Source organism: Hydractinia symbiolongicarpus, chromosome 14 (assembly GCF_029227915.1).
Source record: "Hydractinia symbiolongicarpus strain clone_291-10 chromosome 14, HSymV2.1, whole genome shotgun sequence".
In the NCBI taxonomy this organism is placed as follows: Eukaryota; Metazoa; Cnidaria; class Hydrozoa; order Anthoathecata; family Hydractiniidae; genus Hydractinia; species Hydractinia symbiolongicarpus.
The window spans coordinates 2792813-2820383 of record NC_079888.1 but is presented as its reverse complement, the minus strand read 5'-3'; the positions used below and the strand labels follow the sequence as shown (position 1 = coordinate 2820383).

Sequence of the window (27571 nt, the reverse complement as noted above, 5' to 3'; positions counted from 1 at the left end):
TAAAAACATTCTTCAATGTTTAATCAAAGAAGTGTTGTTCAGTTTGCAGGTTGTACTTTTAATGTTGTTAAGGACAAACTTTCTATAATAAGGAGTTACCAACAGTGATACATTTGCTTTATTAACCGACCCAGATGCAGTATCTTATCTATACTTTTGATAATTACATGAAAGTATTTTTTATTGTTTACACCCTATTATAAATTTAAACTTAAACTATAAAAACTTTACAAAGTCAATGAGTTAATTGCACATTTTTTTGTGTTTGCTAAAAAATGAAGTAAAACAAACTATAAGTTAGTTATACATGATGCTTTTCTCTTTAGTTTTATAGGTACCGTATTTTCTGGTATACAACCCGCACATCGTATAACCCACAGCTCAGCTTTTTTAGTAAGTTATAAACTAGATGCTATCAGATAGCCGCACCTTCGTATAACCTGCATAAAATTTCAACTGATGTGTTTTACTTACTCGCACCTTTGCATAACCCGCACCGTATTAAGAAAAAAAATTTAGCGTATTTTTACTTACCCTAATCATTTTATAAACATGTGCATGTGTTCTGTTTTTTCATGCTGGAGACAAGTGGGGGACATTTAAACTTGTGAACCCCAAACACGAGAACCGAGTGTCTGAACTAGTGACTCTCTCAATCTTAACTTCCTTGTCTCCGATTGTCGAAATAATAATGAATTAAAATTAATTTGACAAGTCGATCTTTTGCTAATGCGGACAGTACTAAATCAGACAACGCTGTTTTCTTTTTATTTGTAGACATTAGTTTCAGCCATTAATAACTCTTGCTCCCTGCGATTAAACAAACAAACAAAAAAAAACATTCTATCAGGTTATAAACCTAAAATAAAATCTCTGTTTTTTGTGTATATTAAAGTTTTTTTGGCATAAAAATTGTCTGTAACAGCGATGTACGGAACGTTCTTTTCTAATGTTTATAGAATTTTTTTATCTATTTATATCTCAGCAATCACAGTGTGCATGATAAAATGAATGGCGGCAATGAGGAGGAGATAGTTGCACTTGTCTTATTAATTGTATTTTATATTTATTTTTGATATTTTTAGTGGCCACCTGTTGCTCGAAGGTAGTGAAGATAAAAAAAGAAAATTATTATCTATACTTTAATTTAAACACTTTTCAATATTTTATAAAGTTATAAATAGATTAGAATTATTCAACAGAAAAGAAAAATGAACTCCAGAATTGTGTTTCAGAGAGAGCTCGTAATATTACCACTGGCAAGCAATAGAAAGTTAAAGCAATTTCACTGTGTAAAAAAAATTAAATCACGTAGTTGAAGTAAGATTACGTAGATATAGGATCCCGCATGCAGTTATATTAATATACGCATTTTATCCCGTTGGTAGTATTTTCTTCATTTAATGTATAAACTTTCACAATAAATGAGAGAAAATATAAAACTTATCACATCACTCGCACCACATTATAACCCGCACCAACAGTGGAAGTTGTAAAAATTATAACCTGCGTGTTATATACCGGAAAATATGGTAACTTATTTACATTTATTAACTTTTACTTAAAATCAACCTTTTATGACCTTAATATGAATAAAAGAATTACAAGATCACAAATAAGTATTCAAGGCAACTGCATTTTTTGTATTATGGAATGGAAAAACACTATTTTAAGATGGCCAATTCTTTATAAGACTGTCACACGTCCTTTTCCCAGGGTGATTGTCTTACAGATGTAAATTTTAACTAATAATAAAACTAATCAAATAAATGCAAAAGAATTACTACTGCATTGCATTTCTTGATGATAACGCAAAAACTCACTTCTAGCTGATTAACTGACAAATCTTCAATTTCTTTGGAATGCACACTCTGTCTCGTGATAAATCTTTCTGGCTTGGGCGGAGCTTCAACAGACTCTTCTAGGAATTCTTGTGACCGCCTTCTTTCAAAGTCTTTTATGTTTCGATCTACCAATACTTGACCTCTCTAAGTTGTAAACCAAGACACCTCAAGAGTAATTTCTTATCACATAAGTTTAATAAATTTTAATAAAAACAAAAGCAACTGTCATTTCTGAATACATCAGCACAAAATTGAGAACATAAACATTGGTAAAAAATTCCATTTCTGAAATATTCAAATTCAAAATAAATTAGGAATTTTTAAACAGCAAATTGTGAAAAATATATAATGTCTAAAATGGAGGGATCCATACCTTTGTAATACATCTATATACACGGTCTTGGACAAAAGATATCTTTTTATGTAAAAGTGTAATTCTAAAAATATTGAAATATGAATTCAATATCATACAGAAATAAATCTACGCACCATCAGCAAAAATTGTATAAACAAAATATTTTAAATTAGGACCATCTCTGTAAATTGTTAAATATCAAACTATTATTATGTTTAGGAAAAAATCTTAGCCTGATCTTATGTTTCTTCAGCCACGTGATATAATTTTGCCTTTCAGAATTATGTCTCCCTTTCATGCGCCCTGGATAGTTTCTGAATCTGACTCACAGACCGATGATGACGACTTTGTTTTTGTCTCCTTATAAACTATTTTCGACCAAATTGTCCAAAAAAAAATTAAATGTTTTTGTTTAAAAAAAATAATAAAAATAAATGAAGGAGAGATCATAAAAAAGTTATTTATTAAGAACATAAAAGAAAACAATGACAACACAATAACAAAATAACAACAACAAAAACAAACAGAAAACAAAATACAGAAGTTACATCTTACTCTTTCTCATCAACACCATTTGACTGTTTCAAATAGCTTTGTAATGTTTTTAGTTCTGCTTGTAGCGTCATTTGAGTCAGGTCAAGATCTGTTACAGACATTCGATTTGTCTTCAGCTCAAAATCTTTGTTACTGCATGTTAGGAAAAAATGCAAGGAATCTGTATTTGTGACCTTCCGTTGCTCCTTTTCTAAATGCAATAGTGGTTATGACTCAAAAATACAACTTGCAAAGTATATTTCAAAATAAAAAAACAAAACTTCAACTAACTTTTCCTACATTTTCAAACAATGATATTAATTCTAATTATTTTATCTAACTTAATACTGATCATAACACAGTCTGCCTGCCTGACTGTCCGTGACAGACATGTGGATGTGTTCATTTTCCTTGTGGCAAAAGTGGCATAAGCCTCATTTGTTAGTCAACAAAATTAGTCTAATAAATAAAGTTAGTAAAGGCATTACATTGCACTTATGTTAAAAGCTAAATTACCTAAAAATGAGTGAAAATAACTGACATCTCTTGCAGCGTAGGTAACTAGGGACCACTTAAGACTAAAATTGGGTCAATTTTACAGTGGCAGGTTAGCTGTTTTAGAACGGACGGGTTGATGAAATCATCAAAAACCTCAATATTTCTGTATAGTTTGTATGAAACATATGATGCTATACATTTTCTTGATCAATATTTAAAGCTGCAAACATTTATGATATGAGATATGAGCAGGTTCTTGGTGATATCATGAAAATTTCTTTGTTTCAATATTTGACGCCTAATCAAGTAGATATTTCCACAGGCTATTTATTATATAAGATGTGAGGAAAAATAAAAAAATTATGCACCTGAGCAACAGTTACCGCTTCAATGGAAACGCATTTTGTATTTGGTGACACAAGAGATGTTGCACAACAAACGTTGTAGAAATAAGAAACAAAATGATTTTAATGTAGGTGCTTTTAAAAATAACAATACTAGCTTCTACAGTGGTATTCAGTTTTAAATAAGTCAAGTCAGTCAAGCAAAATTAAAAATTAAAAATAGACGTGCATCACTAATTGAATTAAAGATTCATGGGTCAAATAAACTAGACAAACTACCCTTGCATTCTAATATAATGCACCCATAGTTGGTAATGACTTTAACCCTTTTATTCAGTGATTCAACCTTTTTTAACTTACTTCGTCATCATCATCATTCATTCTCTTTTTTATTTAGTAAAACAAAAAAATGCAATCTAAGAGTAGAATTTTTCCAATTGACGAGACTGAATCGTTTTGTAAATATTTAAGTAGTCATAATAATCCGTTTCCAATACCTTCACTATCAGCTTATCATCCTCCACTGCAATATGGAAATAAGTCAATTCACCTAATTTTTTATGTGAAATTTATTTTTTAAATATAAATCCATTTTCGTTGGGTGGACACATTACCATTCAGATGTTGTTGTTTTTTGAACACTGCATTGTTTAACGATATATAATTTTAGGAGAAAAGGTGTTTAAAAATTAGCTAATAAAATAAAACGCTATGTTAAAATAACCTGCCAGCACACATTTTTAAAATTTCACACGTATATACCTCGTTTTAGAGTTGCTGTTCCTTTTTGTGACATCCTGTTGTTAATATCAGTAGACAACCCTTCCAATAAACCTTGAATATCCTGAAAAAAGAGAAATTTTTGATAACAAAATATGTTGTATACAGTGAAACTGGCCTGATCTGCGACGTCTGTAAGATAGCCACCTCTTTACCGCAATCACGATTGACCCCTCAGGCATTTTTTAGTATAAATGCTATTAAAATGCAGCCACAAACAACTTTAAATGCTAGCAGTACTTATAAAGTTGAATTTCCAACATTGATACATCTAAAGTTAGATATTAATGTTGATCTATCCCAATGGAATTCAGTAGATCCTTTTCCTAATGGCTTCAGGTAGCCAATGATGCAATATTTGAACTCTGGTTGTTACAGAAAATTCTATAATAACAAGACCATCTGCACAATTGAGGGGGATTGTGCAGGAACTTTTACCTGATGCGTTTCCACCGTAAACCATTGGTTCCTCGTTATCAAGTATTATGGAGTACTTTCGTTGTTTTATATCTTGTTATTTTTGTTTCTTTCACCCTGGGTTTGGCTGTAATATACATTTTAAATTCCAAACATTCAGACATAGAACTATCATATAGCACTAGATGGAGATACACTTAAATTCTTCATAAACACATGCATTCATTTTGTTGAACACCACAAACATCTTGTTCATACATATAAATCAAGTTTAAAATTCTTACATCTAATTCTTTCTCGCAAGAAGATATTGTGCGAGCAATTGGTTCCTTGTCAGCCATCACAGCTAGTGTTATTGTGATTACGCTAAAATAAAATAAATACAAAATTTTATTTCTTTTCGAAATCATTTGCAACAAAAACCTAGGAGATAAAACAGAGAGAAAGAAATTAAGGTGTTAAAAAGAGGAAAATTTATTCCATAACCCAATAGTTTCAACCAGTACAACAGATTTTTAAATAAAGACAACTTTTTTAAAGATCACTAAAAAACTAAAACAAATTTAAATAATAAAAGTAAGTAGTACTTTCAAAAACACCAGACAATTTTACTTTAATTAATGCAACTTTTACATTGTTGTTCAGAAATATTTTATCAGTTCCTTTTTTTTGTTTTTATGTATATAGTTTTAATTTTCTCATTAACAAGATTTTGGTGAGTGTACTATATGATAACAAAACAAACTTTCAATATTAACTGAGAAAAGGGCAACTTTGTTTTTCACATATTTTCATAATTATGTGTAAACTTACCAATATAACAACTGAAGTTTCGTTCACTGTAATATAATTGCTTTATTTTATTTCCAGGTCACCCACCAGGCAAATAAATACTTGAATCAAGTATGGTTATAAATATCGAATGCTTTATTATTATTTACTGATGTAGACCTGTAAAAAAACCACTAATAGTTATTTTAAGTTACATTCAACTTGCAAATACTAGTTTGGTTATAATTTCATTATAAAAGGAGGAATAATTGGAATTTTTTAAATAAAATAAACAACAATCGAAATTACTTATAAATTCGACTATGCCTATACAAAGTAAATAAACCCTGTAGTGTGAAATTCATGACCATTGGCATACAATGTCCCCAAAAGTAAAAAACCAAAAAGTATTCTCACTTTTAAATTACTTCACTCCCATGACTTGCTTAAAATCAAAATCAAACAATCAAAAATGCAAAAAAATATTTATTAGAATATGGAACCGTTTCATAGAAAATCTTTTCAAAGTGTTTTTTTAGTAGTATTTATTTGCTGATATATAGATTGTACAGTATATAATATATAAATGTATAAATGTATATAAAGTTGTATGTTGAAAAAATAAAAATAATACAATACAAGCTATAGCAGTCAGGAGACCGACCACTAGCAAAAGCTAATCTAAGGGGGCCACCCTTAGGTATAGTTTCAAAACTATTTTTGTTTATGTGCAATAAGCAAAAAAAATAAATTAATTTTAAGAGTTGTGATTTTTTTGGAGAAATGTACAGGTAAATAATTTAAGTCTAGAAAGACTAAGTGAGGTAAGATCAACAGAATTGAAATGCTTTTGGAGAGAGTTCCAGTTTTTTATTGCTTGATAGTGAATAGAATCTGTACCATATGTTAAAGTCCTAATAGATGGTGTAGAGAGAAGTTTGTAGGAGCATCCTCTAGTTACATGAGAATCTGGCAGACAAGTCAGAGTGAGAGAATTTTGTATATACGAAGGAGATAAGTTGTTAAGAGTTTCAATTTGGATAAAAGAATTGCATGGTCTACAGTATCAAACACCTTTTGCAGATCAATAAAGAGCTGAGTCTAGGGATGTCTAGGGCTGAGCGAATCTGTTCAGTGAGACTGATAAGTGCATGAGAGGTGAAATGCTTACTTCGAAATCCGAACTGTTTGTTAGTAATTATGTTATGTTTATTTAGGAAGGATGTTAATCTAGAATGTACAAATTTCTCAAAAATTTTATCTATGTTGGAAAGAAGAGATATCAGCCTGTAGTTCGTGACTTCAAAAGGGGAACCTTTGTTTTTGAAGATGGGGACTATTCTAACTAATTTTAGTGCATTAGGAAAAATATCTGTTTCCAAAGAGAGATTAAATATATCTATTAAGATTTTAGATATGTCTATTAGGAGAATATTCAATATTTTTTTTGGACTACTATTTGGTCCAGTTGCCTTGTTTGGATCCAAAGATTTTATAATTTTTATTACCTCATGTTTCTTTATTGGAGAAAAGAAAAAGGATTTAGCAGAATGGTTGTTAAGAAAATGTTAAAAATTTTTATTAGAGCGTGGGATATGTTGTCCTATTTTGTCTGCTATGGTAGTGAAATAATTATTGAATGTGTTACTTAATATGTTAGAATCAGTCTGAAGCTGATTATTAATGTTTAAAGAGACTTTAGGAGATTCACTTCTACATTTGATATTGACGAGTTCCCTTATTCCTTTCCATACTGAATTAATATTCTGGTCAAAGAACGTTTTATATATAGTAATTAGTAATTAGGTTTCCTGAAGAGGCTTCACAGTACGATGGAGATATAAAGATGTTATCAATTAATGTTTGAGATGTTATGGTCACTCTGGTGGGAAGAGAGATACTAGGGAGGAGTAAATGAGTACCCATAAGGTCCAGAAATTCAGAGATTGATTTATCAGTATTTTCATTGAGTAGATTGATGTTAAAATCACCCATTAGTGTAATATTTTTACCCTCTTTGCTTATTTTGTTCAATAAAGGTGTTGCATATAGGGTGGGTGTTTATATATGCAGTCTACAATAACAATGGTTTGATTCTTGGGTCCAAATCAGCAAAAGTAGATTTCATAAAGTTTGCTAGATATAAGGAGGAGGATAGATCGTCACGGATTTTATGGAATTGGCAAAATATAGTGCCATGCCACCAGCACATGATTCGGTTGGAGTGGACAAAAGACTATCCTGGTAGATTGACATTATGACTAGACAGAGATGAATGACAAATTCCGGTTTCTGAGATTCCAAGAACTGTGAAGTTATGGTGGAGCGAGTCTAGCATGGCACTGAAATTATCAAGATGTTTTAGTCTAGCATGGCACTGAAATTATCAAGATGTTTTAATAGAGAACTAATATTCAAATGAAAGACATACTTTTGCAGTTAGAAAAAGAAGATTTCAATTCATCACAGTTAAAATACTTACAATCAAGTTTCTCAACAAATCCATCTGGCTCATCGTTGTTATTGTAAATTGACAGGCCAGGATCAACTTGTGACAGTGTTAAAATGCATTTGCATACATCAAGAGTATTATAAGCAAACTAACTCCATTAAATTGGAAAAACTGAACTGATGCAACTTTCTATGGTGTATTCTTGTATATAGCTAGTAGGGTATAAATCGAGTCATGCATTTTAAGTTTGTTATGGGTATCAAACAAAACATTTAGCAACTCTTGCAGCAGGACCAGATCATTGATTTTCATTCATAACACAGCTGACACATGGCAAATGCATTTTCAAAGTAGAAGAGATTCGCTTGTTACATGATTGGAGATGTTTTTAACTGGATTGTTATGTGCATATTGACTAGCTGAATAATTAGGACTTAGATGTCAAGATTATATATATACATTCATTTATATATACATTGTAACATTCAGCTCAGTGCTATTTTTTCAAGTTATTTTTGTTTACATTTCAAAATAATCTGGTGAATTATTGCAACTTGTCCTATTTGAGACGCAGGATCGCTTTGACTGGTCTTTGGGGACAGCCATGATTGAAATATTTTGTAATACATATATTTTGAATATTATGTTTAAATTAATTTTTATGTGATTAGTCTCATCAATTTCTATCAAAAATTCTTTTAATTATTTTCAAGGAAGACCACAAAGGTTTCGCCCAACTAGAGGACAGCCACTTGGACATGAGACAAATGCTCTGTCAACTGAGCTACTAATTCTCATTTATTACATTAATTTGTCAATTTATGTGCTCATGTTTTCAATTTTCGAGAAAGCAGAATTAATGGCATGAATATTATTTGTATTGATCATTAGTTTAGTTATCTCTATTTGTAATAGATTATTTTGAGAATTGATGATTATTTTAAATTGATTCTTCTCCTCTAGACATTTTCTTCTTTAGTCGTCTCCTATAGACACTGCATTGGCCACCATCAAAACTATGTTATGTTCACGTCCTCGGACCGACTCACTTTTGGAAATAAAAACCAGAGTCGGTATATATATAAGTCGGGAAAAACTGAGAAATTTTTTTTTCTGTTTTAAACGCAATATATAAGGTCATAAAAAAACAAAATTTTTCACAAAATTGACAAAAACTTGAATTAATTCCTGTGAAAATTAATTCCTTTAGGGTACTCCTGTGGCGAGTATACTGTTTTTTTCACGGGAACAAATTTTCCTGCTCCGATCTGAAAATCTCGGGAAAAAGTACAAACAACCGACCAACTCGTTTTTGAAGGGTCTTCAGGACACGAACATACATTGTTGATGGTGGCCTTAGTCCACAGTTGAGCTTGGCCTGTCTTCAAATTTTTCAAATTCAAAACAGTGTGTGTCAGTTGTTGGGTCTGGCTCATCTTATAATGTTTAACTTTAGTCTTAGCCTGACCCATGTCTTGGCTGTCTCTAATAAGTGTCAAGTGTCAACAGTTAAAGCCTGTCCCATCTTATGACACAGTTTGTTAAAGTAGAGTGCCATGAGCATGTTATGTCCACGCTCTCGTCGTCACTGTCGTGCACTTAATTCATGAAGGCCTACGAATTACCTAAATTTAATTTAAATCAATTTCAAAAGGATGTTAAAATTTGGGAAGTAACTGGAGCTCTGTTGGGCTATAACTAGCTAGAGCTAGCTACATTTCCTGTCATTAAATTAAAATCACATTAGTGGCAAATAATAGGTAGTTAAATGCGAAAAGAACACGGGGCAATGAAGGTTCGGTGAACTGAACCTACTCTTCAGTAATAGCAGTTTTAATGATTTCTTTAGCTATAGCTATAGAGCTAGCTTGCTATTAAAAAATTTAATGAGGAACTCACAATGAAACTGCCATTACTGAATGGAATGAGAGAGATGTATAGCTAGCTGGGGCTAGCTGTAATGAAGAATCCTTTACTCACTCAGAGATAATTTGAAAAGTAGATGCAGAATTGACTAAATCTGAGTGATAAACGAAAGCTGCCCAGAATAGAAAAGGTCAATATTGATCAACACTGGAGTGCCATTATGCATAAGTATTTTGATGACGTCAGTGGCAATGCGAATTCTGCGCGGTGCGTGTGTGGGTGAAGCGGAGCACTTTCTTCTAACGTCACAAAAAAATTTGCAATTTCTTAAAAATTCATATCAATGCCTTCAAAAAAAAATCTTGTCCTTCACACGCGGACGAGGGAGACAGAACAACATCTAGGATGGAAAATGATTCATTTCCTCTGACGTTGCGTTTACTATTATTAAAAACTGTCTCGCGACAGTTCTTGCCCTCACCCTGCACAATGCTGCTTGAGTGAAGCAAGATAATGGGCTATAAGTCAGGCCACTTTTACTCACAAATTCTTTAATATTTAATTTCTAAACGCACCTTATGTAAATACTGTGTTAATGATTCCAATTTTCTAAATTTATTAGACAAAAAGTGTAACATGTAGGCAGTGTTATTGCGAGAAAGAAAAATAAATAAGACCGATGAAAGCTTACCTCAACGAAATGTTGTGGCTATTAATGAAAAGGTCTACTTTGTATTTTTCTTCGAAAAGTTCTTCTTGTAATAATCATTAAAAAATGTCATCATTTGTTTCCAGTTTAAAATCGCATTTTTCACACTATTTGCTTAGTTCCAAATGATGCAGATTAGCGAAATTAAAATGCCATATAATCTCCACCTCATCAATTTTGCTGACGTAAAACTTTATCAATCTCATGTAGCAAAAAAATGAATCATATGTGGATTTTATTCTTGAATAAAATCCAAATTGAACAATGGGGAAGTAACTTGATGCTTTTTCGCAAAATGTTTTAAAAGTAACATAAGGATAAAATGCTTTAGAAATATGAAACAACTGGAAGTGTAGCCAGAAAAACAACATTTTTAGAGGTTCTACAGGCGTATACAGAAGTGAATATATTCAAGGACTTGTAATTTTGCAAGAAATAATTAGTTTTCCCAAAACAATATTTTTTCGTTAGAGACAACCTTCCACTTTGGAGTTTTTTGAGGATGTTCTTAGAACCATAACATTTTTCAGAGAAGAAAAATGTTATGGTGATATACGTAACTAAATATATGTATGACTAAACATTAAGTCCAAGAATAAACCAGGACTCCCAAATAAAAGGCACAAAATAAAGCAAAACAAACATTCAATTTTATTTTATATATTCAAAAAGGGTACACAATTCTAAATCTTTATATCCCGAAAAAGTTAGAGGGAGAAAAATTCTGATGCTACGCTTTATAATATGGTTATTCAACTAAAATATTGACAGCTCAGTTAAAGAGGTATTGAAGGCTCAGTTTGAAAAGGTTCAAAAGGTATTAAAAGGAAAATCTAGGTAATTTCATCAACAACAAAATAATCATTTGTCTATTATGGAAATATGCGTAAAATTAGCCGACAGCTGACATCACGACTTCACTCACAATCGGATCTGTGCTACGAACAGTCAAGTGCATTGTCACGCCGTCTTTTAAAGCAAGCTTCGCTCGCACCATGACGTCGATGCCGCCACGATAAACACCGGCAAGAAGTAACGTATGAGCACTTTTGTCGGTAGGTACACGGTCTGTACGTTCACAAGGTTGCAATCCCATAAAGTGAGTGATCTTCGTTACCGCTTCTACAAAATCAAAGTTAACAAAGTTAAAAGAAAATACTTCGTTAGATCATACACGTGTTATTGTGTAATTTAGACAACCAGATTCCGATGTAGATAAACGTGTATCATGGCACACCCGTGTGTCCATTCCCCTTGAGAGAAAGTTATTTGTTATTTCTGCATGTAGTGTACTGGGTTCGTCTCAGTACATGCGGCAAGTATACCAGGCAGTGTGTTGGACAAAGTAACCTTTATCGGTTTGCGATTCTTATGTACCGTTATTTTTTATTATTGCCTATGCTCATCATTTACATGCAGCAATAAACTGACTAAATCAAAACATTATTCATATGTGCAGACTCGCACAAGTGCTAACCTTCTAAGCTTTCCATTGAACTTAACGCAAACGTGTCCTCCATTTCATGCTCATCACCAACTTCATCCCATGACGCCAAGAAATTTGTTCGAACCACACCCTGCACGTGATCTGCTACCACCATTTCAACATCTTCAAGCTAAACAAAACACCATGTCAAATCAGCCGCTGATCGCAAGAGAACAAGCAAATTGAGACAACATTGTACACAAAATGAGAACTGAGATCAATAGAGTGAAATAGGTAAATCAAAATCACACAAGACATTAACTAGCACCGATTCTCCTCCTATAAATCTGCAGAAATCCTCGGCCACACTTACCACATACTCATCCTCGTAACCTTCATCATCATCGGGTTCTCCTGTGTTAGGGTCGCAATCTTTCACAATAAACTTCAACGTACAAGAGAACGATGCGGTCACTATAAATAAAAATTACAAAACATGCAGTTATACATTTTCCTATATAACATGTCCCCGATATATTTCTCCCACAGTTGCTGCTCCACAGGTATTATCCCTTAAGTAAAACAGATGTCGGATACCAGATAAAAAGGGGCATCAATTTAAATTTTTAAATACGACGTCAAAGTATAAAAATAAACACTATGCTACTTGCATGTTATCCTCACATCCCGCAGATGATTGCCCATATTTGACACATATTTGACATACAGATATTTGTCCCACTTTCCCTACAGATATTTGCCCCACAGATATTTGTCCCACAGATATTTGTCCTACGGATATTTGCCCCACAGATATTTGTCTACAGATATTTGTCCCACAAAAATTTTCCCCACTGATATTTGTCCCACATATATTTGTCCCACAGATATTTGACCAAAGGCAAATGACCAGCGTAACTGCCATGTAAAAGAGGGGCGAATTTGCAAAGGTTTCGAAGGAAACCATACCTTGCGTGGTATCTTCGGAAAATCCCACACACGTGTAAGTTGTTCCTGGAGTGCCATACACAAGTTTTGCACATGGTACGTTGCTCTGTACGTCAACCTCATCACCAGTCTCCATTTGAACAACCACATTCTCAAGCAGTTGGTCGTTCAACGTGTTGGTACAATTAAACTGAAAAAAATGAGGAAGTTTTTTTGGATGGCGGTCAGTGTATGTTTTACAGATTCTCAAGCTGTGGGTAAAACAAAATTACTAGAGTAAGTTCTTCTAGTTTGACTGCACGTATTATATTTCGGAATAATTTCTCTCAGGAATGATATCTATCCACAACATTCGATTCAAAAAAATATATCGATTCTGCAGGAATCTAGGGTTAAAGCCACATCAATCGGGTGGGCAATCACACTAAGGTTAAACAATTATCCAAGTTAGCAATTAAACTCACCTGAAACACCATATGATTCGCAAAGGTATGTTTCACACAGTTGACAACATATTCAGTCTCCGACTCTGTTAGTTGAATTGGTTTAGAAGACGACTTAAATAACGGTCCAAGAGATGCAAACTCTGGTACTGCAGCCAGTTGTTCTATAAAAAAAAAAATAATAATAATATATAAGAATAATAACATAAGCATTCAAAAATAACACACAAAATAATATATTACCTAACAAGAAGAAATATTTACCACCTTTGTACTTGCATTAGTATTTCTTTCTTTCGAACAAGAAATAGAATGACAAAGCGTTCTATTCAATAAGCATTCGAATAATAGCAACAGAAGACACGTTTTAGAGAACTTTTTAACTAAAACCGCCTTCGAACTAAATGTTTTTTTCACAAACCTGCATACACATCTTGTCTTGTGGCGGCTGGCGCTGCAGATTTCTGGCTACTGCTCGTAACTTCACCAGCTAAAAAAACAAAAAAAGTATAACAAAAAAGTATTACAACTGACGGCCGTATTATTCTCCTGTAACTTTTTTTTGCGGATAAATGCCAAAACATGGTGGCCGATAAAAGTGAGCTAAGTGCTAGAATTAGAAGTGATAACGTAGCCATAATTGCTACAGTATTTTTTAAACCTCTGGCAGCAGCAGGAGTAACAGCAGCAACAGCAAATTTAACCACTTTACATGGAAGTAGCAGCAAAGTCTTGACCACAAATTTATATAATATTTGTAATGTTTTTGTGAAATTTTAACCATGCAAACAAATTGCATTAGCTGGTCACTACTTATTATTTTCCTGTAAAAGCAACTTGTTAATGTTTTTGCTTTCCAATTAAATACTTTAAGAGTAAATACTCCGCCAGCTTTAAAATTGTGCAAATAGAAAAGGCCTTGAGGCAGTTATTGTCACTACTGCATTGTACCCCCAAAGGGATGAATTATACATAATTTGGTTGACAGTTTTTTATACTTTCGATGAACATGTTCACTTATTATTCGCTTTTTTAGCATATGTTTTGCATGTCTAAATAAGAAAATAGCGACAAATTTAAGTATTTTAGGCATACTCTGGAAAGTTATTTAAACAGGTGAGTGAGTGAAAAAATTCACACAGTGCTTTAATAGAACAGAAAATGAAGCAACTCTGTGCAATACTTGTAGCATATCAAATATACTCACATGTCTTAACAGGTTTCTGTTGCTCATGGATGGGTACAGTGGCAACAGGTACTGTCTTCATGTCAAATGGAGCATCAGCAGGTTCCTTTAGATATGCAGCCAAAGCTCGCTCCAGACCAACAACAGATACGTTAAGAGCTAAATATGATTAACAAAGTATAAGTCACGAGGAGTAATTTTATACCAGAAAGGATTTGAAATGTACACAGTGTCATATCCAGTACCAAATTGTCTTAATGTAAACATAAAAAATGATGGGTCATTGAATTTTTTGCTTTTCTAGATAAAAAAAGTCACCTTACTGTTTAAAATGTAACCAGATGAAAGTTGTTTGTCTTGTTTATTCAAAACATGATAGTAAAATGTGGCTCGATCACGCACTTCATCATCACTATCCATCATGCACCTGAGGCAAAAAAAGAAGGGTTAGATTCATGGTCTGTGGTGATAAGGTGGAAACTAGACTCCATAAAGGGGTTATTGGCTGCGCTTGGTTATCCATACTACACACGTTACTGTATTTTTGCAGCTTTAAAGCAAGACCTATCAGTACCAACCAAGTAAAATTAAAAAAACCCTGTCGAAATAGCATCATGGACACAGCAACGTCCAAACATTGAAAGATGTGGTCAAAAATGGTTTAATAGAAACAAGTTTTTTGATGTATTTACATACAGGAAAACAACCGGCACGTAGAAATGACGCAACTGTCTTGTTGGTGTGCATTCTTTACTATATTTGTCTTTTTCTGTTTACAAAAGTTGGTACGGTTTGTTGAGTTTTACGGCCAGATTGTGTGTGGCTGGACATTTTTTATTTTATTGACATTTCTTTTTTTTGTTCGTGTACGTAAAGTTCCACACAAAAATATGCACTAGGTTTAAATTCCCCTAATAACCCACAGATTTCGATGTTGGCCGTAAAATCTAGAGGGGTTTTTCAATTTGAAATGATTAAACATAGTAGTAGTTTACACAATGGGTGGGGCTTTTATCCAAGACTTTAAATGCATGGCTAATTAGATTTTTTTATTACAACTGAACTGTAACACACCTACCTTGATAACAACACTAAGATACTTGGCAAGAGGGAATCACAGTGAGCACCAAATTTCGCAAGGGAAGTCACAGCAGCTAAAATAAAACGTACGTAGATGGTTCAAATAAATATAGCTTCAAATATAGCTTAAAGTCTGTATATAAAAGTTTTTAAGAACCAAATACAGACCAATGTTAGTTAGTTTGCACCGGTAAAGTATAGACATTGAAGAACTAATGGTAATGCTGAAGCAAGATCTTGGCATATAATTCTCCTACAACTTCTAAATGCAATATATTTGTTTATTTATTTTTATGTTTTCATTATCTAACGCCAAGCTTGGCTATGTTGCTTGACTTATATCATCCAGTGTTTTTCAAGTTTATCAGCTTCACAGCATACCAAAGTAAAAAAATATGAAATAAAACTTTGCTGGTTAATAAATTAGCATTGTTTGAGGAAATCTGGGATGGTCAGAATTCGATTCCAAAAATTATACATACCAGCTCTGACTTCTGCATTTTCCAAAATAACACGATTATAGATAAACCTAATGTATTTTGATGGTGACTGAGTTCGAGGACCTTCCTGTCCCAGGAGATGAAGTATCTTGGTTGCCAGTGATGTATGCTCACAATCTTCAATGAATTCACATAGGTGAGCGAGACCGGTTTCCTTTGCGTCATTGTTTTCCTCAATTATCGTCACTACAGCTTCAACAATAGCCTTCTTGTAGTCAAACCCTCCCTATTATGATTTAAATTGAAGAAAGAAAAAGCTGTTACTGATGTATTTCCAAACACAGCACTGCATCGAGAATAGATAAAGTCGTTACCTCTTCTCGTAACATGGACGACAAGAAGTTCATCATAACCATATGCTTGCGAGGAAACTTTAAACATAATGCTCTGAAAAGTTAAAAATAACAATTCTAAATGTTTTTATCCATAACATGACATCAATACATTTAAGCGTAACATACAATATGTTGTGACATGTCAACACAGTAACTCACCTAATGGCATCAACAACAACAATTTTAAACTCGTCAGAAATTTCAGACATAAATGTTGAAATCTGCTTCATCAACCGATCAACACTATTTTCACTTCCAGTCTGAAATAATACACAAATATAAAAGATGTAATTGAGGTTTATAGGAAACATTTCATAAAGTAAGACACAAGAAAATTGTAAAATATTTGAAGCCTAGACACTACATTACCTTTAAAAGTGTTGTAATAGCTAGAGTCGCAATACTTCTGTTAACATCAGTAATTAAATTCTCCAAATCCAAATTACAAGTCATGACTGATTGGGGCTGCATGATCGCAACTTTATTTAAAGTTCGCACAGCTGCAAATCTTAACGTTGGTCTTGGTGAACTCAGAAATAATTGAAGAACTGAAAAAAAATAGCCATTGAAAAAAAGAGAAAACAAAGAAGAGTTAAATTCTAAAAAACAATATGCTGCATCATGGTCACTTTCACAAGCAAATAGATTATAACAGCTAGAAAAATAAATAAGGTACATGTTTCTGAGACCTTTTAGTTTCTTTTGTGCAACACAATGGTCAAAGCAGTCTATATTATGTGCTGGAAAATACCCACTGCGCATTTTTTATAGATTTTTTTCATTAAAACAGTAAAACAGACGTCTTATTTTTTCACTTGGCACTAAATGAAAAGTAAAAGAAAAATTGTGTGCAGCCATAATTGCAATTTTTAATGATAAAGTTGGCATAAACTTACAACGAACAAAAACAACAAAGTACCTGAAACAGCTGGTTGCAAATCCTTAGTCTTAACATTCTTCAGGTTCACCAATGCACGTGCAGCTTCATAAATAACCAATTCACTTTTGTGGCGCAGACAACTTTCCAAAAACTCTTGTAATGGTGCATTCTCTGGACTATAATAAAAATACAAAAAACAATATTTTTATTTTCATAAAACATGTTTAGGTTTAGGCAGCATTTTAACTGAAGTGAAATTCCGGCAAAATGAACTTTAACACCACACCGAAGAGTGCCACAGTTGAATTTCATTTCGGGGGTGGTCCATAAAGGGTTGAATCTTTTGTGACATCCCAAGCATGCACACTGATGGAAAACTGCATTTCACTTCAAGGTGAAGTGTAACATGCCTACAGTGGTTGAAAATGTACTTTAGTCAACTATAGTACTTTTATTTAAATTGACATTCCACCTGTGCAGACAATCCTAAGAGAACATTTATGAGCTGAAGGGACTTTAACCAGTTAAGTTCACCTCAGGCCTCATATAAACTGCCTCCAACTTACTAAACAAAATTCTCTGCTATAAACAAAAACATAAAGAAAATAATTGTTACACACCTTTCTGGATCTTCATCTAAGAATTTAGCAGCAATTCTTACCAACAAACAATAAGCATATGGAGATCTTAATGCTTGTCTTGCTTGTTTTGTTATGAGCTTCGAGACAGCAAGTCGATCGTTTTGCTTGATATGATACAATAAACCAAGACCGTGATACTAAAGAGTAGTTTCTATAAATCTTCAGTATTAGAAGAAGAAAATGCACAAAGTAACAAGATGTTTTTTTGTGTAACAAAATTATAAGAGTTATTCTAAACTTGATAATTGGGGATTCTACTTTATGGTTTGTACAGAATTTTTCTGTTATTTCTACTGTTTTTTTTTAATCTGGCATTTCCTTGCTTGGTTAGGCATTTCACATGTTGATAACAATGCAATTTAAAACTGTTAAAAATGGTAAACGTCTTGACAAGCCTAGGCCATCCTAAGGCATTATATATCTCTAAGGCTGCTTAGTTTGTTAGTTACATGATAAAGTATACACAACATCCCCTAAATTCAGGATGATAGTGTGCTAGGCTCGACTAACTGATCAATAATAATGCGTAGAGTAGCCACTGCCAGGTCGCTTAAGTATAAAAAGCTTGTAAATATTGACTTGTTAAACTCGCACTGAATGGCTATGTAAAAAATTGCTTGTAGTACCTGCACCATGACATTTTCACTGCTAGCAGCTTCTTGTGCCTCATTTACCCATCTTTTCACAACATCGAAGTTAGGTTTGAGAAGATGCTAAAAAAAATATATTTAGCTTTTTAGGGTTTCTTAAAGTATGGGCAGGCATCCCAACTTTATTTTAACAAAATACTATTTCATTAAAGTTTGAAATAAAATTCCGGGTAAATCATATTTTGGGTCATTATAGAAGCTACGTAAAGGCAATTGGTTTAGTAGTTCATCAATGCAACAGACTATTTCTCTAAAAAACTATAAAATAATAATACACGTTTTTTTTCTCACTTGAACATTAAACTTGTACTATGCATGTTCCTTATGAAAAAAAGATCCGCTGTGCAGAATACAAAGTAAAGTAATTTTGTCAGCTTGCACCATTCAGTTTAACAAATTTTAATGTTTTAGGATAGCACAGAAAAAATTCTATATTTTCTTTACACTAATTAATATTTTGTCAACCAACTGACTAAAAAAGGTTATCTTCACTGCTAATTAAATTGTCTTCGCAAAAGTAAAAAAAAAATTTGTCCAAAAGACAATAATAATATTACACCATAAGACAAACTCGCAAATGTTTGGAGGCATTTAAAGTATTGTTTTTGTTGGGTCAAACATAGCATGTTAAAACACCTACCAAGGAAGATACGAGAGCAGCACTTGACACATTTGGATTTTTGTCAACAATTGCTTGTTTTAAATATCTCTCGATACCAGCCAACATCTGGGAGTCGGTGATTTTGCACAATGCACGGATGGCACTAGCACGGAACATGTCCTCCTTTCCTGTCATATCTTTTGTCAAACTACTAGTGACAATAATTACATCCTCTGCTACGTTTGCCAATTCCTTTATGGCAAGATAACACATGCGCCGAAGGGTCACCTAAAAATCAGATTAAACATCGTTTTTATTATGTTCCTATTGATTGATAATGTTTCTGAAGTAAAAAAATACCTAGATACAATCAAAGGTGAAAAAACAGAAGACAGAATTGCTAAAAATTTAAATGTAGCACAAATACTGTGTGATCTGAAGGTGTGCAACATCCGGAAGACACCTTGTATGATCCTAATTGCTCTTAAAACCCAATTCTTTTTTGAAATAAATATGCAACTTACATCTTTTGATTGAAATAATTTTGTCATAGCAAAGAATGTTTCTGTCGCTTCTGTAGTGCCAAAATAGGTTCCCTATAACCAAAATAATAAGTTAGATTGAATAACTACAAATGCAACAGGAAAACATACAAAAGTTGTAAACTCTTGTAAGGGTGCAAAAGGCCATCTATATTTTAAAGTTCATCCTCAAGTGATATGCCACATTTTGCTTGTATTAAAATACTTTCTTTAAAAAAATACTACTCTTTTTGAACATCAAAGAAGAAGGCAATCAAGTCAAAAAACAGTTTTCAAGGCCAATACAACCTTTATAAGGGTCAAAACGAGAATTTTTTTGTAAAATATGTCATGTTGGCACTCAACAATTGTTTGCATAGGAAAAAACTTGCAGCAGTGAAAGTAATTGACCAAGAAAGGAAAATATCCACGGATCCATCACACATTTTCTATTTCTATTTGGGGAGATAAAATTGTGATAAAAAATTTTTTAAAATATTAAATAAAATGTAAACAAATTCATCTAACCTGGTTCATCAAGTACAATACTTTTGCCAAAATATGAATACATTTCCTTGTGTTGATAGGAGTGTCATTAAAACTTCTTGACTAGAATTTAAAAATGTTAGATAGTTCATTTTCCTTTACACAAAAAGGGTTTTGTGCTTACAAATGTCAAAACCTGTAGGATAACAAAAGTGATGACAGAATTTAGCAAAAAAATTAAATATCCATATACCTCTTGCAAGACAGTACTTTTATCTAAACCTTGAAAAGGATTACCAAGACCTAAATATATATATATATTGTTACATTAAAACCAAGTTGCAGACAGTAATTTTAACTAAAATAAATTTCAAAATCCAAAATGCATAACTACAGCAGCAGAAACATGTGATTGAAATAGGGGGGCTTATATTTTCCTCACATGGTTGGGGTTAACTAGGTGCTAAGGTAACATTCCATTTGTCTATTTTAAAGCACCGCCAAGGGAAATCAAACATTGGTTTTCCACACAAAGTGTGAATTATAACCACTACACTATGATGCTATTAACTACAATTACCCATATGTGCCTCTTAAACGCTTTTAGAAATTTTCAAACAGATAAGTATTTTTACTATGTTGTTTTTTTGGACTAAGGATTAAGAAAGAATGTTTTATGCTCAGTTAATAAACTAAGTTATAGTGCTTTTTAATAGATGTTTATAAACATACATTTACAACACAATTACAACTACAAAATTTATAAAACTAATGAACCCATGGCTTAAAATTGGAGATTTATCTAGTGGCTATACGTTGGAACCATTTTTCCTAACCTTGTTGGACCTGCCTCACCACAATTGCTGTTTTTAGCCAAGCACTGGCTGGGTCCAATTACGGACACACTGTTTTTTGTATTTTAGAGGGTAAGCAGCAGCTATTATGTATTTATTCCTACTGGAAGTGAATGTTTAAACTTTGACTCGCAAAAAAGTTTTGGTCTAATTTAAGAGTGTCCGTAATTACACGGAAAGATTGACCCAACAGAATATTTTTAGTCGTTACAAACCAATTACTAACAATTCCGCCTTAGCTTTCACCAAAAATAACCACTTCTCGCAACCAATCCAGATGATTCTATTGCAAGGGATTGGTGGGTTTGACCTTTTACATATAGCACAGTGCGTCACAAGCTTAAATTCTTCCTCACTGCCACTCTCATACTCACTCTCGGTCTCTTCATTCTCTTAGCAATAATCAATCTCACTGTCATCACTTTTGTACGATATTATTGTTATTTTCTGTTGCACAGGACGGTTTTTCCATTTTTTCCTATTTTCTTCGGACTACAAAAGAAGCGTCTTTACTTTGTTGTTTTTTGTTCTCTCTCCTTTTTCCTTTCCTCTTTTGCCTTCTCTTCAACTCTTTTTACTTCACCTTCTCTTGAAATGCTTGTCACTTGTGATAACTCTCGCCTTATTAATAATCCTGTGCTCGCCTTAGTAATAATCCTGTTCTTTTGTTTATTAGGCTTTGGTGCAGGGATAAAGGCTTCAACCAAAGACGCTGGGATAATATCTGCCGCAACGAGAGGATTCACAGGTGTTGTTGGAGTGGAGGTGGAAATGGCTTGCTGCAGTGAGAATATTGGTTAGTGTTGTTGCAATTGAAAAGAGGGATGGAGTGGCAGCATTTTCTGAAGCTACTGCTGGTGTAAAAAAGGAACCACCAGGAATGAAGTAAAAGATGCTCCTGTTGAAGAACCTGGTACTGCTGGTGTTGTGGATGTTGTAGAATTATTCCACTCATTGCTGTTGCCTGATATAAATTGCAATTTCCTGATGCCGTCAGGGTTGAGTGGACAGATCCATGTTTTACAAAATCCATTTTTAATAATGGTGATCCCCATTGATCCTTTAAATGTAAAGAAAGTATGGTCAGGACCACTGCCATAGCTAAATGAGCTGGTATGCTTGCTTTGTCTAATGATGTTCCATGTAAAGGCTTTCATTTTCAAAATACTCAAAGGATGGGCAATAGAAGCCATGTATTGAAAATAACAGATTAACATTGTCTCCTCCACCGGTGTCATTTCTGTTTTCCTTTCTGCCTTAGACATTTTATACTTTCCCCGAATTTGGTCGGATAAGGTCTGTTTCGGAATGCCAAATTCTTTTTGCACCATATCTAATGACATGCCATCCTTAACTGCTGCTAGGGTGTTACTTAAATTTTTATCAGATCAATTTTTTGTATTTTTGTTTCAGGCCCATTTTACCAAAGCCTAATTGCTAAGAATAATGCAAATTACACGGTATTGAAGAAAAAGAGATTTTTTAACATAAAATCATAAAAAGAAATGATGTACAAAAAGGAGGTCAAAAATAACACTATATTTTAAGTTTAATCATATTGTGCATTATATACAACTATCAGAAAAAGTGTGATTTTACCATAACATTTTGCTTTTTTCCAGAGATCAAAAAACACACCCCAGGTAAAACGATTTGTTAGAATAAGTTCTTCGCATGCAACCGAAAATCAGCAAAAAGAAGCAAGTTTTTTAATGTTTTGTTTCAGTATGAAATAGCAAGACAAATCATAGGAAACCTATGAAACATAGTTGCTTTGAGTAGGAGAGGCAAGACATTGTGAAATGAAGTTGTAAAAATACAAGGCTAAGTGGTGGAAAAGTTTAATTAACTAAAGTGTACATGTTTGTAATTGTAAGTTTATATGTTCTGCCCTGATTATGAACGCTGCCCAGATTGTTTACTGCGTCTTGCAGAAAATACATAATCAGGACTGGCCGGCTGTTACGACAGTTAAAAAATATTATTTGGCACTTATAAAACAAACATAATAAGGGCGAGCTGGTTTATGTATAACACTTTTATATTATTTCTCAGTTATAGAATGAACATAATCTGGGCAGGCTGGCTGTGTGCAACACTTTTATGATTTCCCCACTTATAGAAAAAACACAATGTGAAATTTAGTTACTTCAAAGTATATTATTTTGAAATATACTCACAAGAGAGTTTATACTGAGAATTACAACTTTTTCTTTCGCCATGCCTAGTTTTCAATGGTTTTTATTTTGCAGATCATTCACAAAAGTTTGAAGAAAATGCCAATCACAGCCTGCCTGGCTAACCATTATATCAACGTTCATAATCATGCATAGATAATCTGCAATCTGGGCAGAACATATATGCTTTATTTGGCCTAAAAAAAGCAATTTGAACAATTTTAAGCAACCAAAATCATTTTTTTCCACCCCAGATATTTACCTAACCTATCGTGCTTGCTGGAGATATTGTGGAAGACATTTATCTAATTATTGATTTTGCAGATATCTTTTAGTTTTTAGTCCAAATTGTCCAATTTCAGACAGGTCCCTAAAAAATACTTTTCCCTTGTCCTTTTTTTCATGGCATATTGGTCAACTATAGAAACATCACAGCCTTTGCGATCGGAGGAGGTAAACATCACACTTTTGTAAGAGTTTATTAAGGAGAAAACACATTCTTTTGTAATAACTTTTCTTGCCGCATTTTGTTTTTAATGAAAAGTACACATAAGTTGTATCTTATTATCATTAACATTTATTGATAATTTGAAAGAAATTGATACGAAGGAAGTTAGAAAACTGGAGCAAACATGCTTTCATCTTAAACAAACTCTTATAAAAACATGTTTTTTACCTCCTTCCAATATTGTAAAACAATGGAGAGCCAGGAACGCATGTACAATTGAATCATCCTAAAGGTGTATTCAGGAAACTTAGGAAAGTGCAGTAGCCATCAGAAGAAAGCCCAGAATTTTATTTGCAAAGTTGCCAAACTTGCCTTAAAAAAAGGCATTTGTTGCTTTAGCAACTTCTCCATCATTAAAGAACTTTTTGACCAGGAAACATTGGTCGTCGCTCGACCGATCGGTCTCTTAACACAGCAAACAGTAACCTTATGTTTAGTATGTTTGATAATAGAATAGGAAGTTAATATATTTGGAAATAGCTGCCTTTTGCTGGCCCTGACTGTGCTGGAAGCTAGATAGCTACAAGGAAAAAAGGCCTTTTTTCACCAGCAAGAATTTCGAAACAAATATTATTACAAAGAAAGAATAGCTACCTCCTTCCTCATCTTTCTTGTCCTTCTTAAGGATATTCATAGCGTATAATAGCACACAATGTCTAACTTTATCAGGGAAATAGTCGTAACCTTTCGCTCTTTGCAGATTTTCTTCGATAAATGACACGTCCTTACAAACCCAGGGTTTGTATTTCAGAATATGGAAAAAAGCCTTAAACCAAAGTAGTCATAGGTTTACTTAATTTTAGTACAAAATATCTAATTTGATCTCGTTTTGTTCCGTACTTAACGAAAAGTCACCTAAAGTCGTACATTTAGTTCTTAACGTCAAGATGGCGATGTTTTTGTTTGGACTAATAAGCGCAATAGCGTTAATACAGACCTTCTTGTCTTTACTATTTATTGTTGGTTTGCTTTACCGTATAAATAAGAAGAAAGATACTGTCTGCATAGTGGTCTTAGGGGATATTGGAAGAAGTCCTAGAATGCAGTACCATGCTGTGTCTTATTTGAAAGAAAATTTTAAGGTCAAGATTCTTGGGTTTTACGGATCAACTCCGATCAAATCTCTTCGTGACAACGACAAAGTTTCATTTGTCCAACTAAACAGACCATGGGAGAAATTTATGTGGATGCCAGGTGTGGTTAACTATGTTTTGAAAGCATTGTATCAGAGTTTCCAATTATTTTTTACACTTCTCTTTATTGTTGAAAAACCTGGACATTTTCTGGTACAAAATCCTCCATCCATTCCAACATTAAGTATTGTATGGTTAATGACTTGTATAAAAGGCAGTGATTTAGTTATTGACTGGCATAATTATGCCTATTCTATTTTGAATCTCAATATAAAGCAAGAAAAACATATGTTGGTACGTTTTGCAAAATGGTATGAAGGATTCTTTGGATTTCTTGCTGACAAAAATATTTGCGTCACTAAGTCAATGAAAGCTGATTTGAAATTAAAATGGCATATTGGTGCAGAAGTTTTGTATGACAGACCTCCTGAACATTTTAATGAAACTAGTACCAAAGAAAAACATAAACTTTTTTTAAAACTTGTTACGGAAGGGTACAAGGAATTTCAAGATAGTGACCAATGTACCGTTATCACAGAAAAAAATGGAACGGGGCTTAAACAAGATCGGCCTGCTATTTTAATAAGTAGTACCAGCTGGACTGAAGATGAAGATTTTGGGATTCTGTTAAATGCACTTGAAATTTACGAAAGAAAAAAGAAAACACAGCCTAATTTGCCGAAACTTATTTGCATTATAACTGGAAAAGGTCCTTTGAAAAGCTTTTACCAAGAACTCATACAACAGATGGATTTTGCTAATATTACTATTTTAACGCCATGGCTGTCTCCCGAAGATTATCCTAAAATTATTGGTAGTGGAGATCTTGGCATTTGTCTGCATACATCTTCGTCTGGTCTGGACCTACCAATGAAAGTTGTTGATATGTTTGGATGTAGGCTTCCAGTTTGTGCCGTAAATTTTAGCTGCCTTCATGAGTTAGTAGAGCATGGTGTCAATGGATTAACTTTCCAATCATCAAATGAGTTAGCCGATCAACTTGTCGAAATTTTGTGTGGTTTCCCAGATCATACTGAAAAGTTACAGCATTTTCGAAATAATCTGATTACATTTCAAAATGTAAGATGGCATGAAAATTGGAAGAATGTTGTTTTACCGATGATATCTAGAAATTAAATTATGATATATTGAATTACGTAATTTAGATTGTCAGTTTTTTGTATCCTAATAAATTACTATTGTTTCCATACTACCTGAAGGAAAGAAATTTTTGTGACTTGAAATTTTGCCCTAATTTTGCAAATGTTACCAATAGTTCCTGATTTGCAAAAATTTGTTCAGCAAATTGTGGTTTTCAGTTTCAACTTGTGAAAATTTCTTCTCAGAAATTCAAAAATTTTCAAATGTTAATTGGTTTTTTGTGTTTGGTATAAATTCATATAGTAAAAGTGACACATGTCTATTTTATTCTAGTGTATTTTTAAATTTTAGATAATTCATTTTTTGGTTTTTGCTATAATGAAATTATAATAACATCTGTGATTGTAACAAATTAGTGCAGTAAAAGATTTAGAAGATTTAGATAAAAGGTAAAAGCATCAAATTGTGATACTATATATAAAAGCTTTTGTTTCCAAAATTATCTGACGTCTTTAAGTAACAAAAAGGAACCATAAGATCTTATCATTATAAAATGAAGCACCCCAGTAGAAAAATATTTTTGTAATTATGATAAAAGAAGACTTCTATGCTGCAAAGTTATAGGCCACTTCAACTTAATTAGTTGTTCTACGGATGAAGTCGATGGTACTGTCGATTGGTCAGGGAAATAAAAATAATTTTATTGAGAATGTATGGTCGGAACAACAACAACAACAAAATAATAAAAAACAACGGAGAAGGGTGTTACAACAAGCATATTTTTCTATTTATTTTCACATCGTGCACGCAGTTAATAGTTTTTGTTGCGAAGAAAAAAATAATAATTTGTCTAACTGAAAAAATGTTTAGATAAATTTTTTTCTTGTTTTGAATTATTAAAATGACTAGCTGTCAAAATGAAAAAATAAAAACATTGCATGCTCAAAAATTGACATTACACTAAACATAACGTTTAACATTACGTTAAACATAATGAAGGAGGGTGTTACGACAATAATCTGTCTTGTTTCTCACTTGTATTATATTGTAGCAAAAGTAGCTAATCTTTATCCATCTATAGTTATTTTTGGTAATTACAAAATTAGCGCATTGCGCATTGTAGCTTCATCAAAACAAATTACCATGAACAAAGAATCAACTTCCATTGGCCTTACCAATGGTGGTCCTAAAGTAACTTTACTTATTCACCCTGTTTAGTATAATTGTAGATTGACATTCAACTGAAAAAAATTACATCGTTGATTATCTTCTATGCTCATATTTTCACGAGATGGGATGAAAAAAACGTGTTGTTTTTTTCAATTTTTTTATTTAAAGCTTTTTGCTTGATGTTATTTTTTTTTTGTTTTGTTTTCAGTTGGTCTGTCTGTTCGTAGAACTAATTAAGTGAGGGTTGTCTTAACAGAAAAAATGTATTCGGTAAATATTCTTTTTTTTTTCTAATTATATACAATTAATAAATTTATTCTGAATGTAATTTTTAAAACGTTAAAAGCTGATGGTCAGGTCA

The 27571-nt window shown here is 32.9% G+C and overlaps 3 protein-coding genes across 3 annotated transcripts in view; 1 reads left to right on the top strand and 2 right to left on the bottom strand.

Annotated features, from left to right (window-relative positions):
- Positions 1 to 10573, bottom strand: part of LOC130626035 (uncharacterized) — a 30088-nt gene extending 19515 nt beyond the window's left edge. The window contains exons 1-6 of the mRNA XM_057441146.1: positions 10553 to 10573; positions 5057 to 5138; positions 4338 to 4419; positions 2755 to 2944; positions 2218 to 2281; positions 1824 to 1988 (exon numbers count right to left, since the gene is read on the bottom strand). Coding sequence (XP_057297129.1) covers positions 1824 to 1988; positions 2218 to 2281; positions 2755 to 2944; positions 4338 to 4419; positions 5057 to 5113 — 558 coding nt within the window. The 5' untranslated portion in view covers positions 5114 to 5138; positions 10553 to 10573. The remainder of the gene's footprint in view (positions 1 to 1823; positions 1989 to 2217; positions 2282 to 2754; positions 2945 to 4337; positions 4420 to 5056; positions 5139 to 10552) is intronic.
- A 625-nt stretch (positions 10574 to 11198) lies between these two features.
- Positions 11199 to 24554, bottom strand: LOC130626034 (coatomer subunit gamma-2-like). The gene is made up of 21 exons (XM_057441145.1): positions 24401 to 24554; positions 20521 to 20570; positions 20310 to 20390; positions 19785 to 19856; positions 19300 to 19548; positions 18636 to 18722; positions 17989 to 18146; positions 17408 to 17544; positions 16858 to 17036; positions 16648 to 16748; positions 16468 to 16540; positions 16136 to 16379; positions 15652 to 15727; positions 14897 to 15000; positions 14595 to 14732; positions 13809 to 13877; positions 13409 to 13551; positions 12966 to 13134; positions 12370 to 12470; positions 12048 to 12186; positions 11199 to 11692 (listed from the first exon to the last, which is right to left on the bottom strand). The coding sequence occupies exons 1-21, from the start codon at positions 24438 to 24440 to the stop codon at positions 11463 to 11465; spliced, it is 2640 nt and encodes an 879-aa protein (XP_057297128.1). The 5' UTR covers positions 24441 to 24554; the 3' UTR covers positions 11199 to 11462.
- Positions 24555 to 24662: 108 nt separating this feature from the next.
- Positions 24663 to 27485, top strand: LOC130626038 (chitobiosyldiphosphodolichol beta-mannosyltransferase-like). Its single transcript, XM_057441149.1, has one exon. It carries the CDS (start codon positions 24694 to 24696, stop codon positions 26074 to 26076), a length of 1383 nt encoding a protein of 460 aa, XP_057297132.1. The 5' UTR covers positions 24663 to 24693; the 3' UTR covers positions 26077 to 27485.
- The last annotated feature ends 86 nt before the right edge of the window (positions 27486 to 27571 follow it).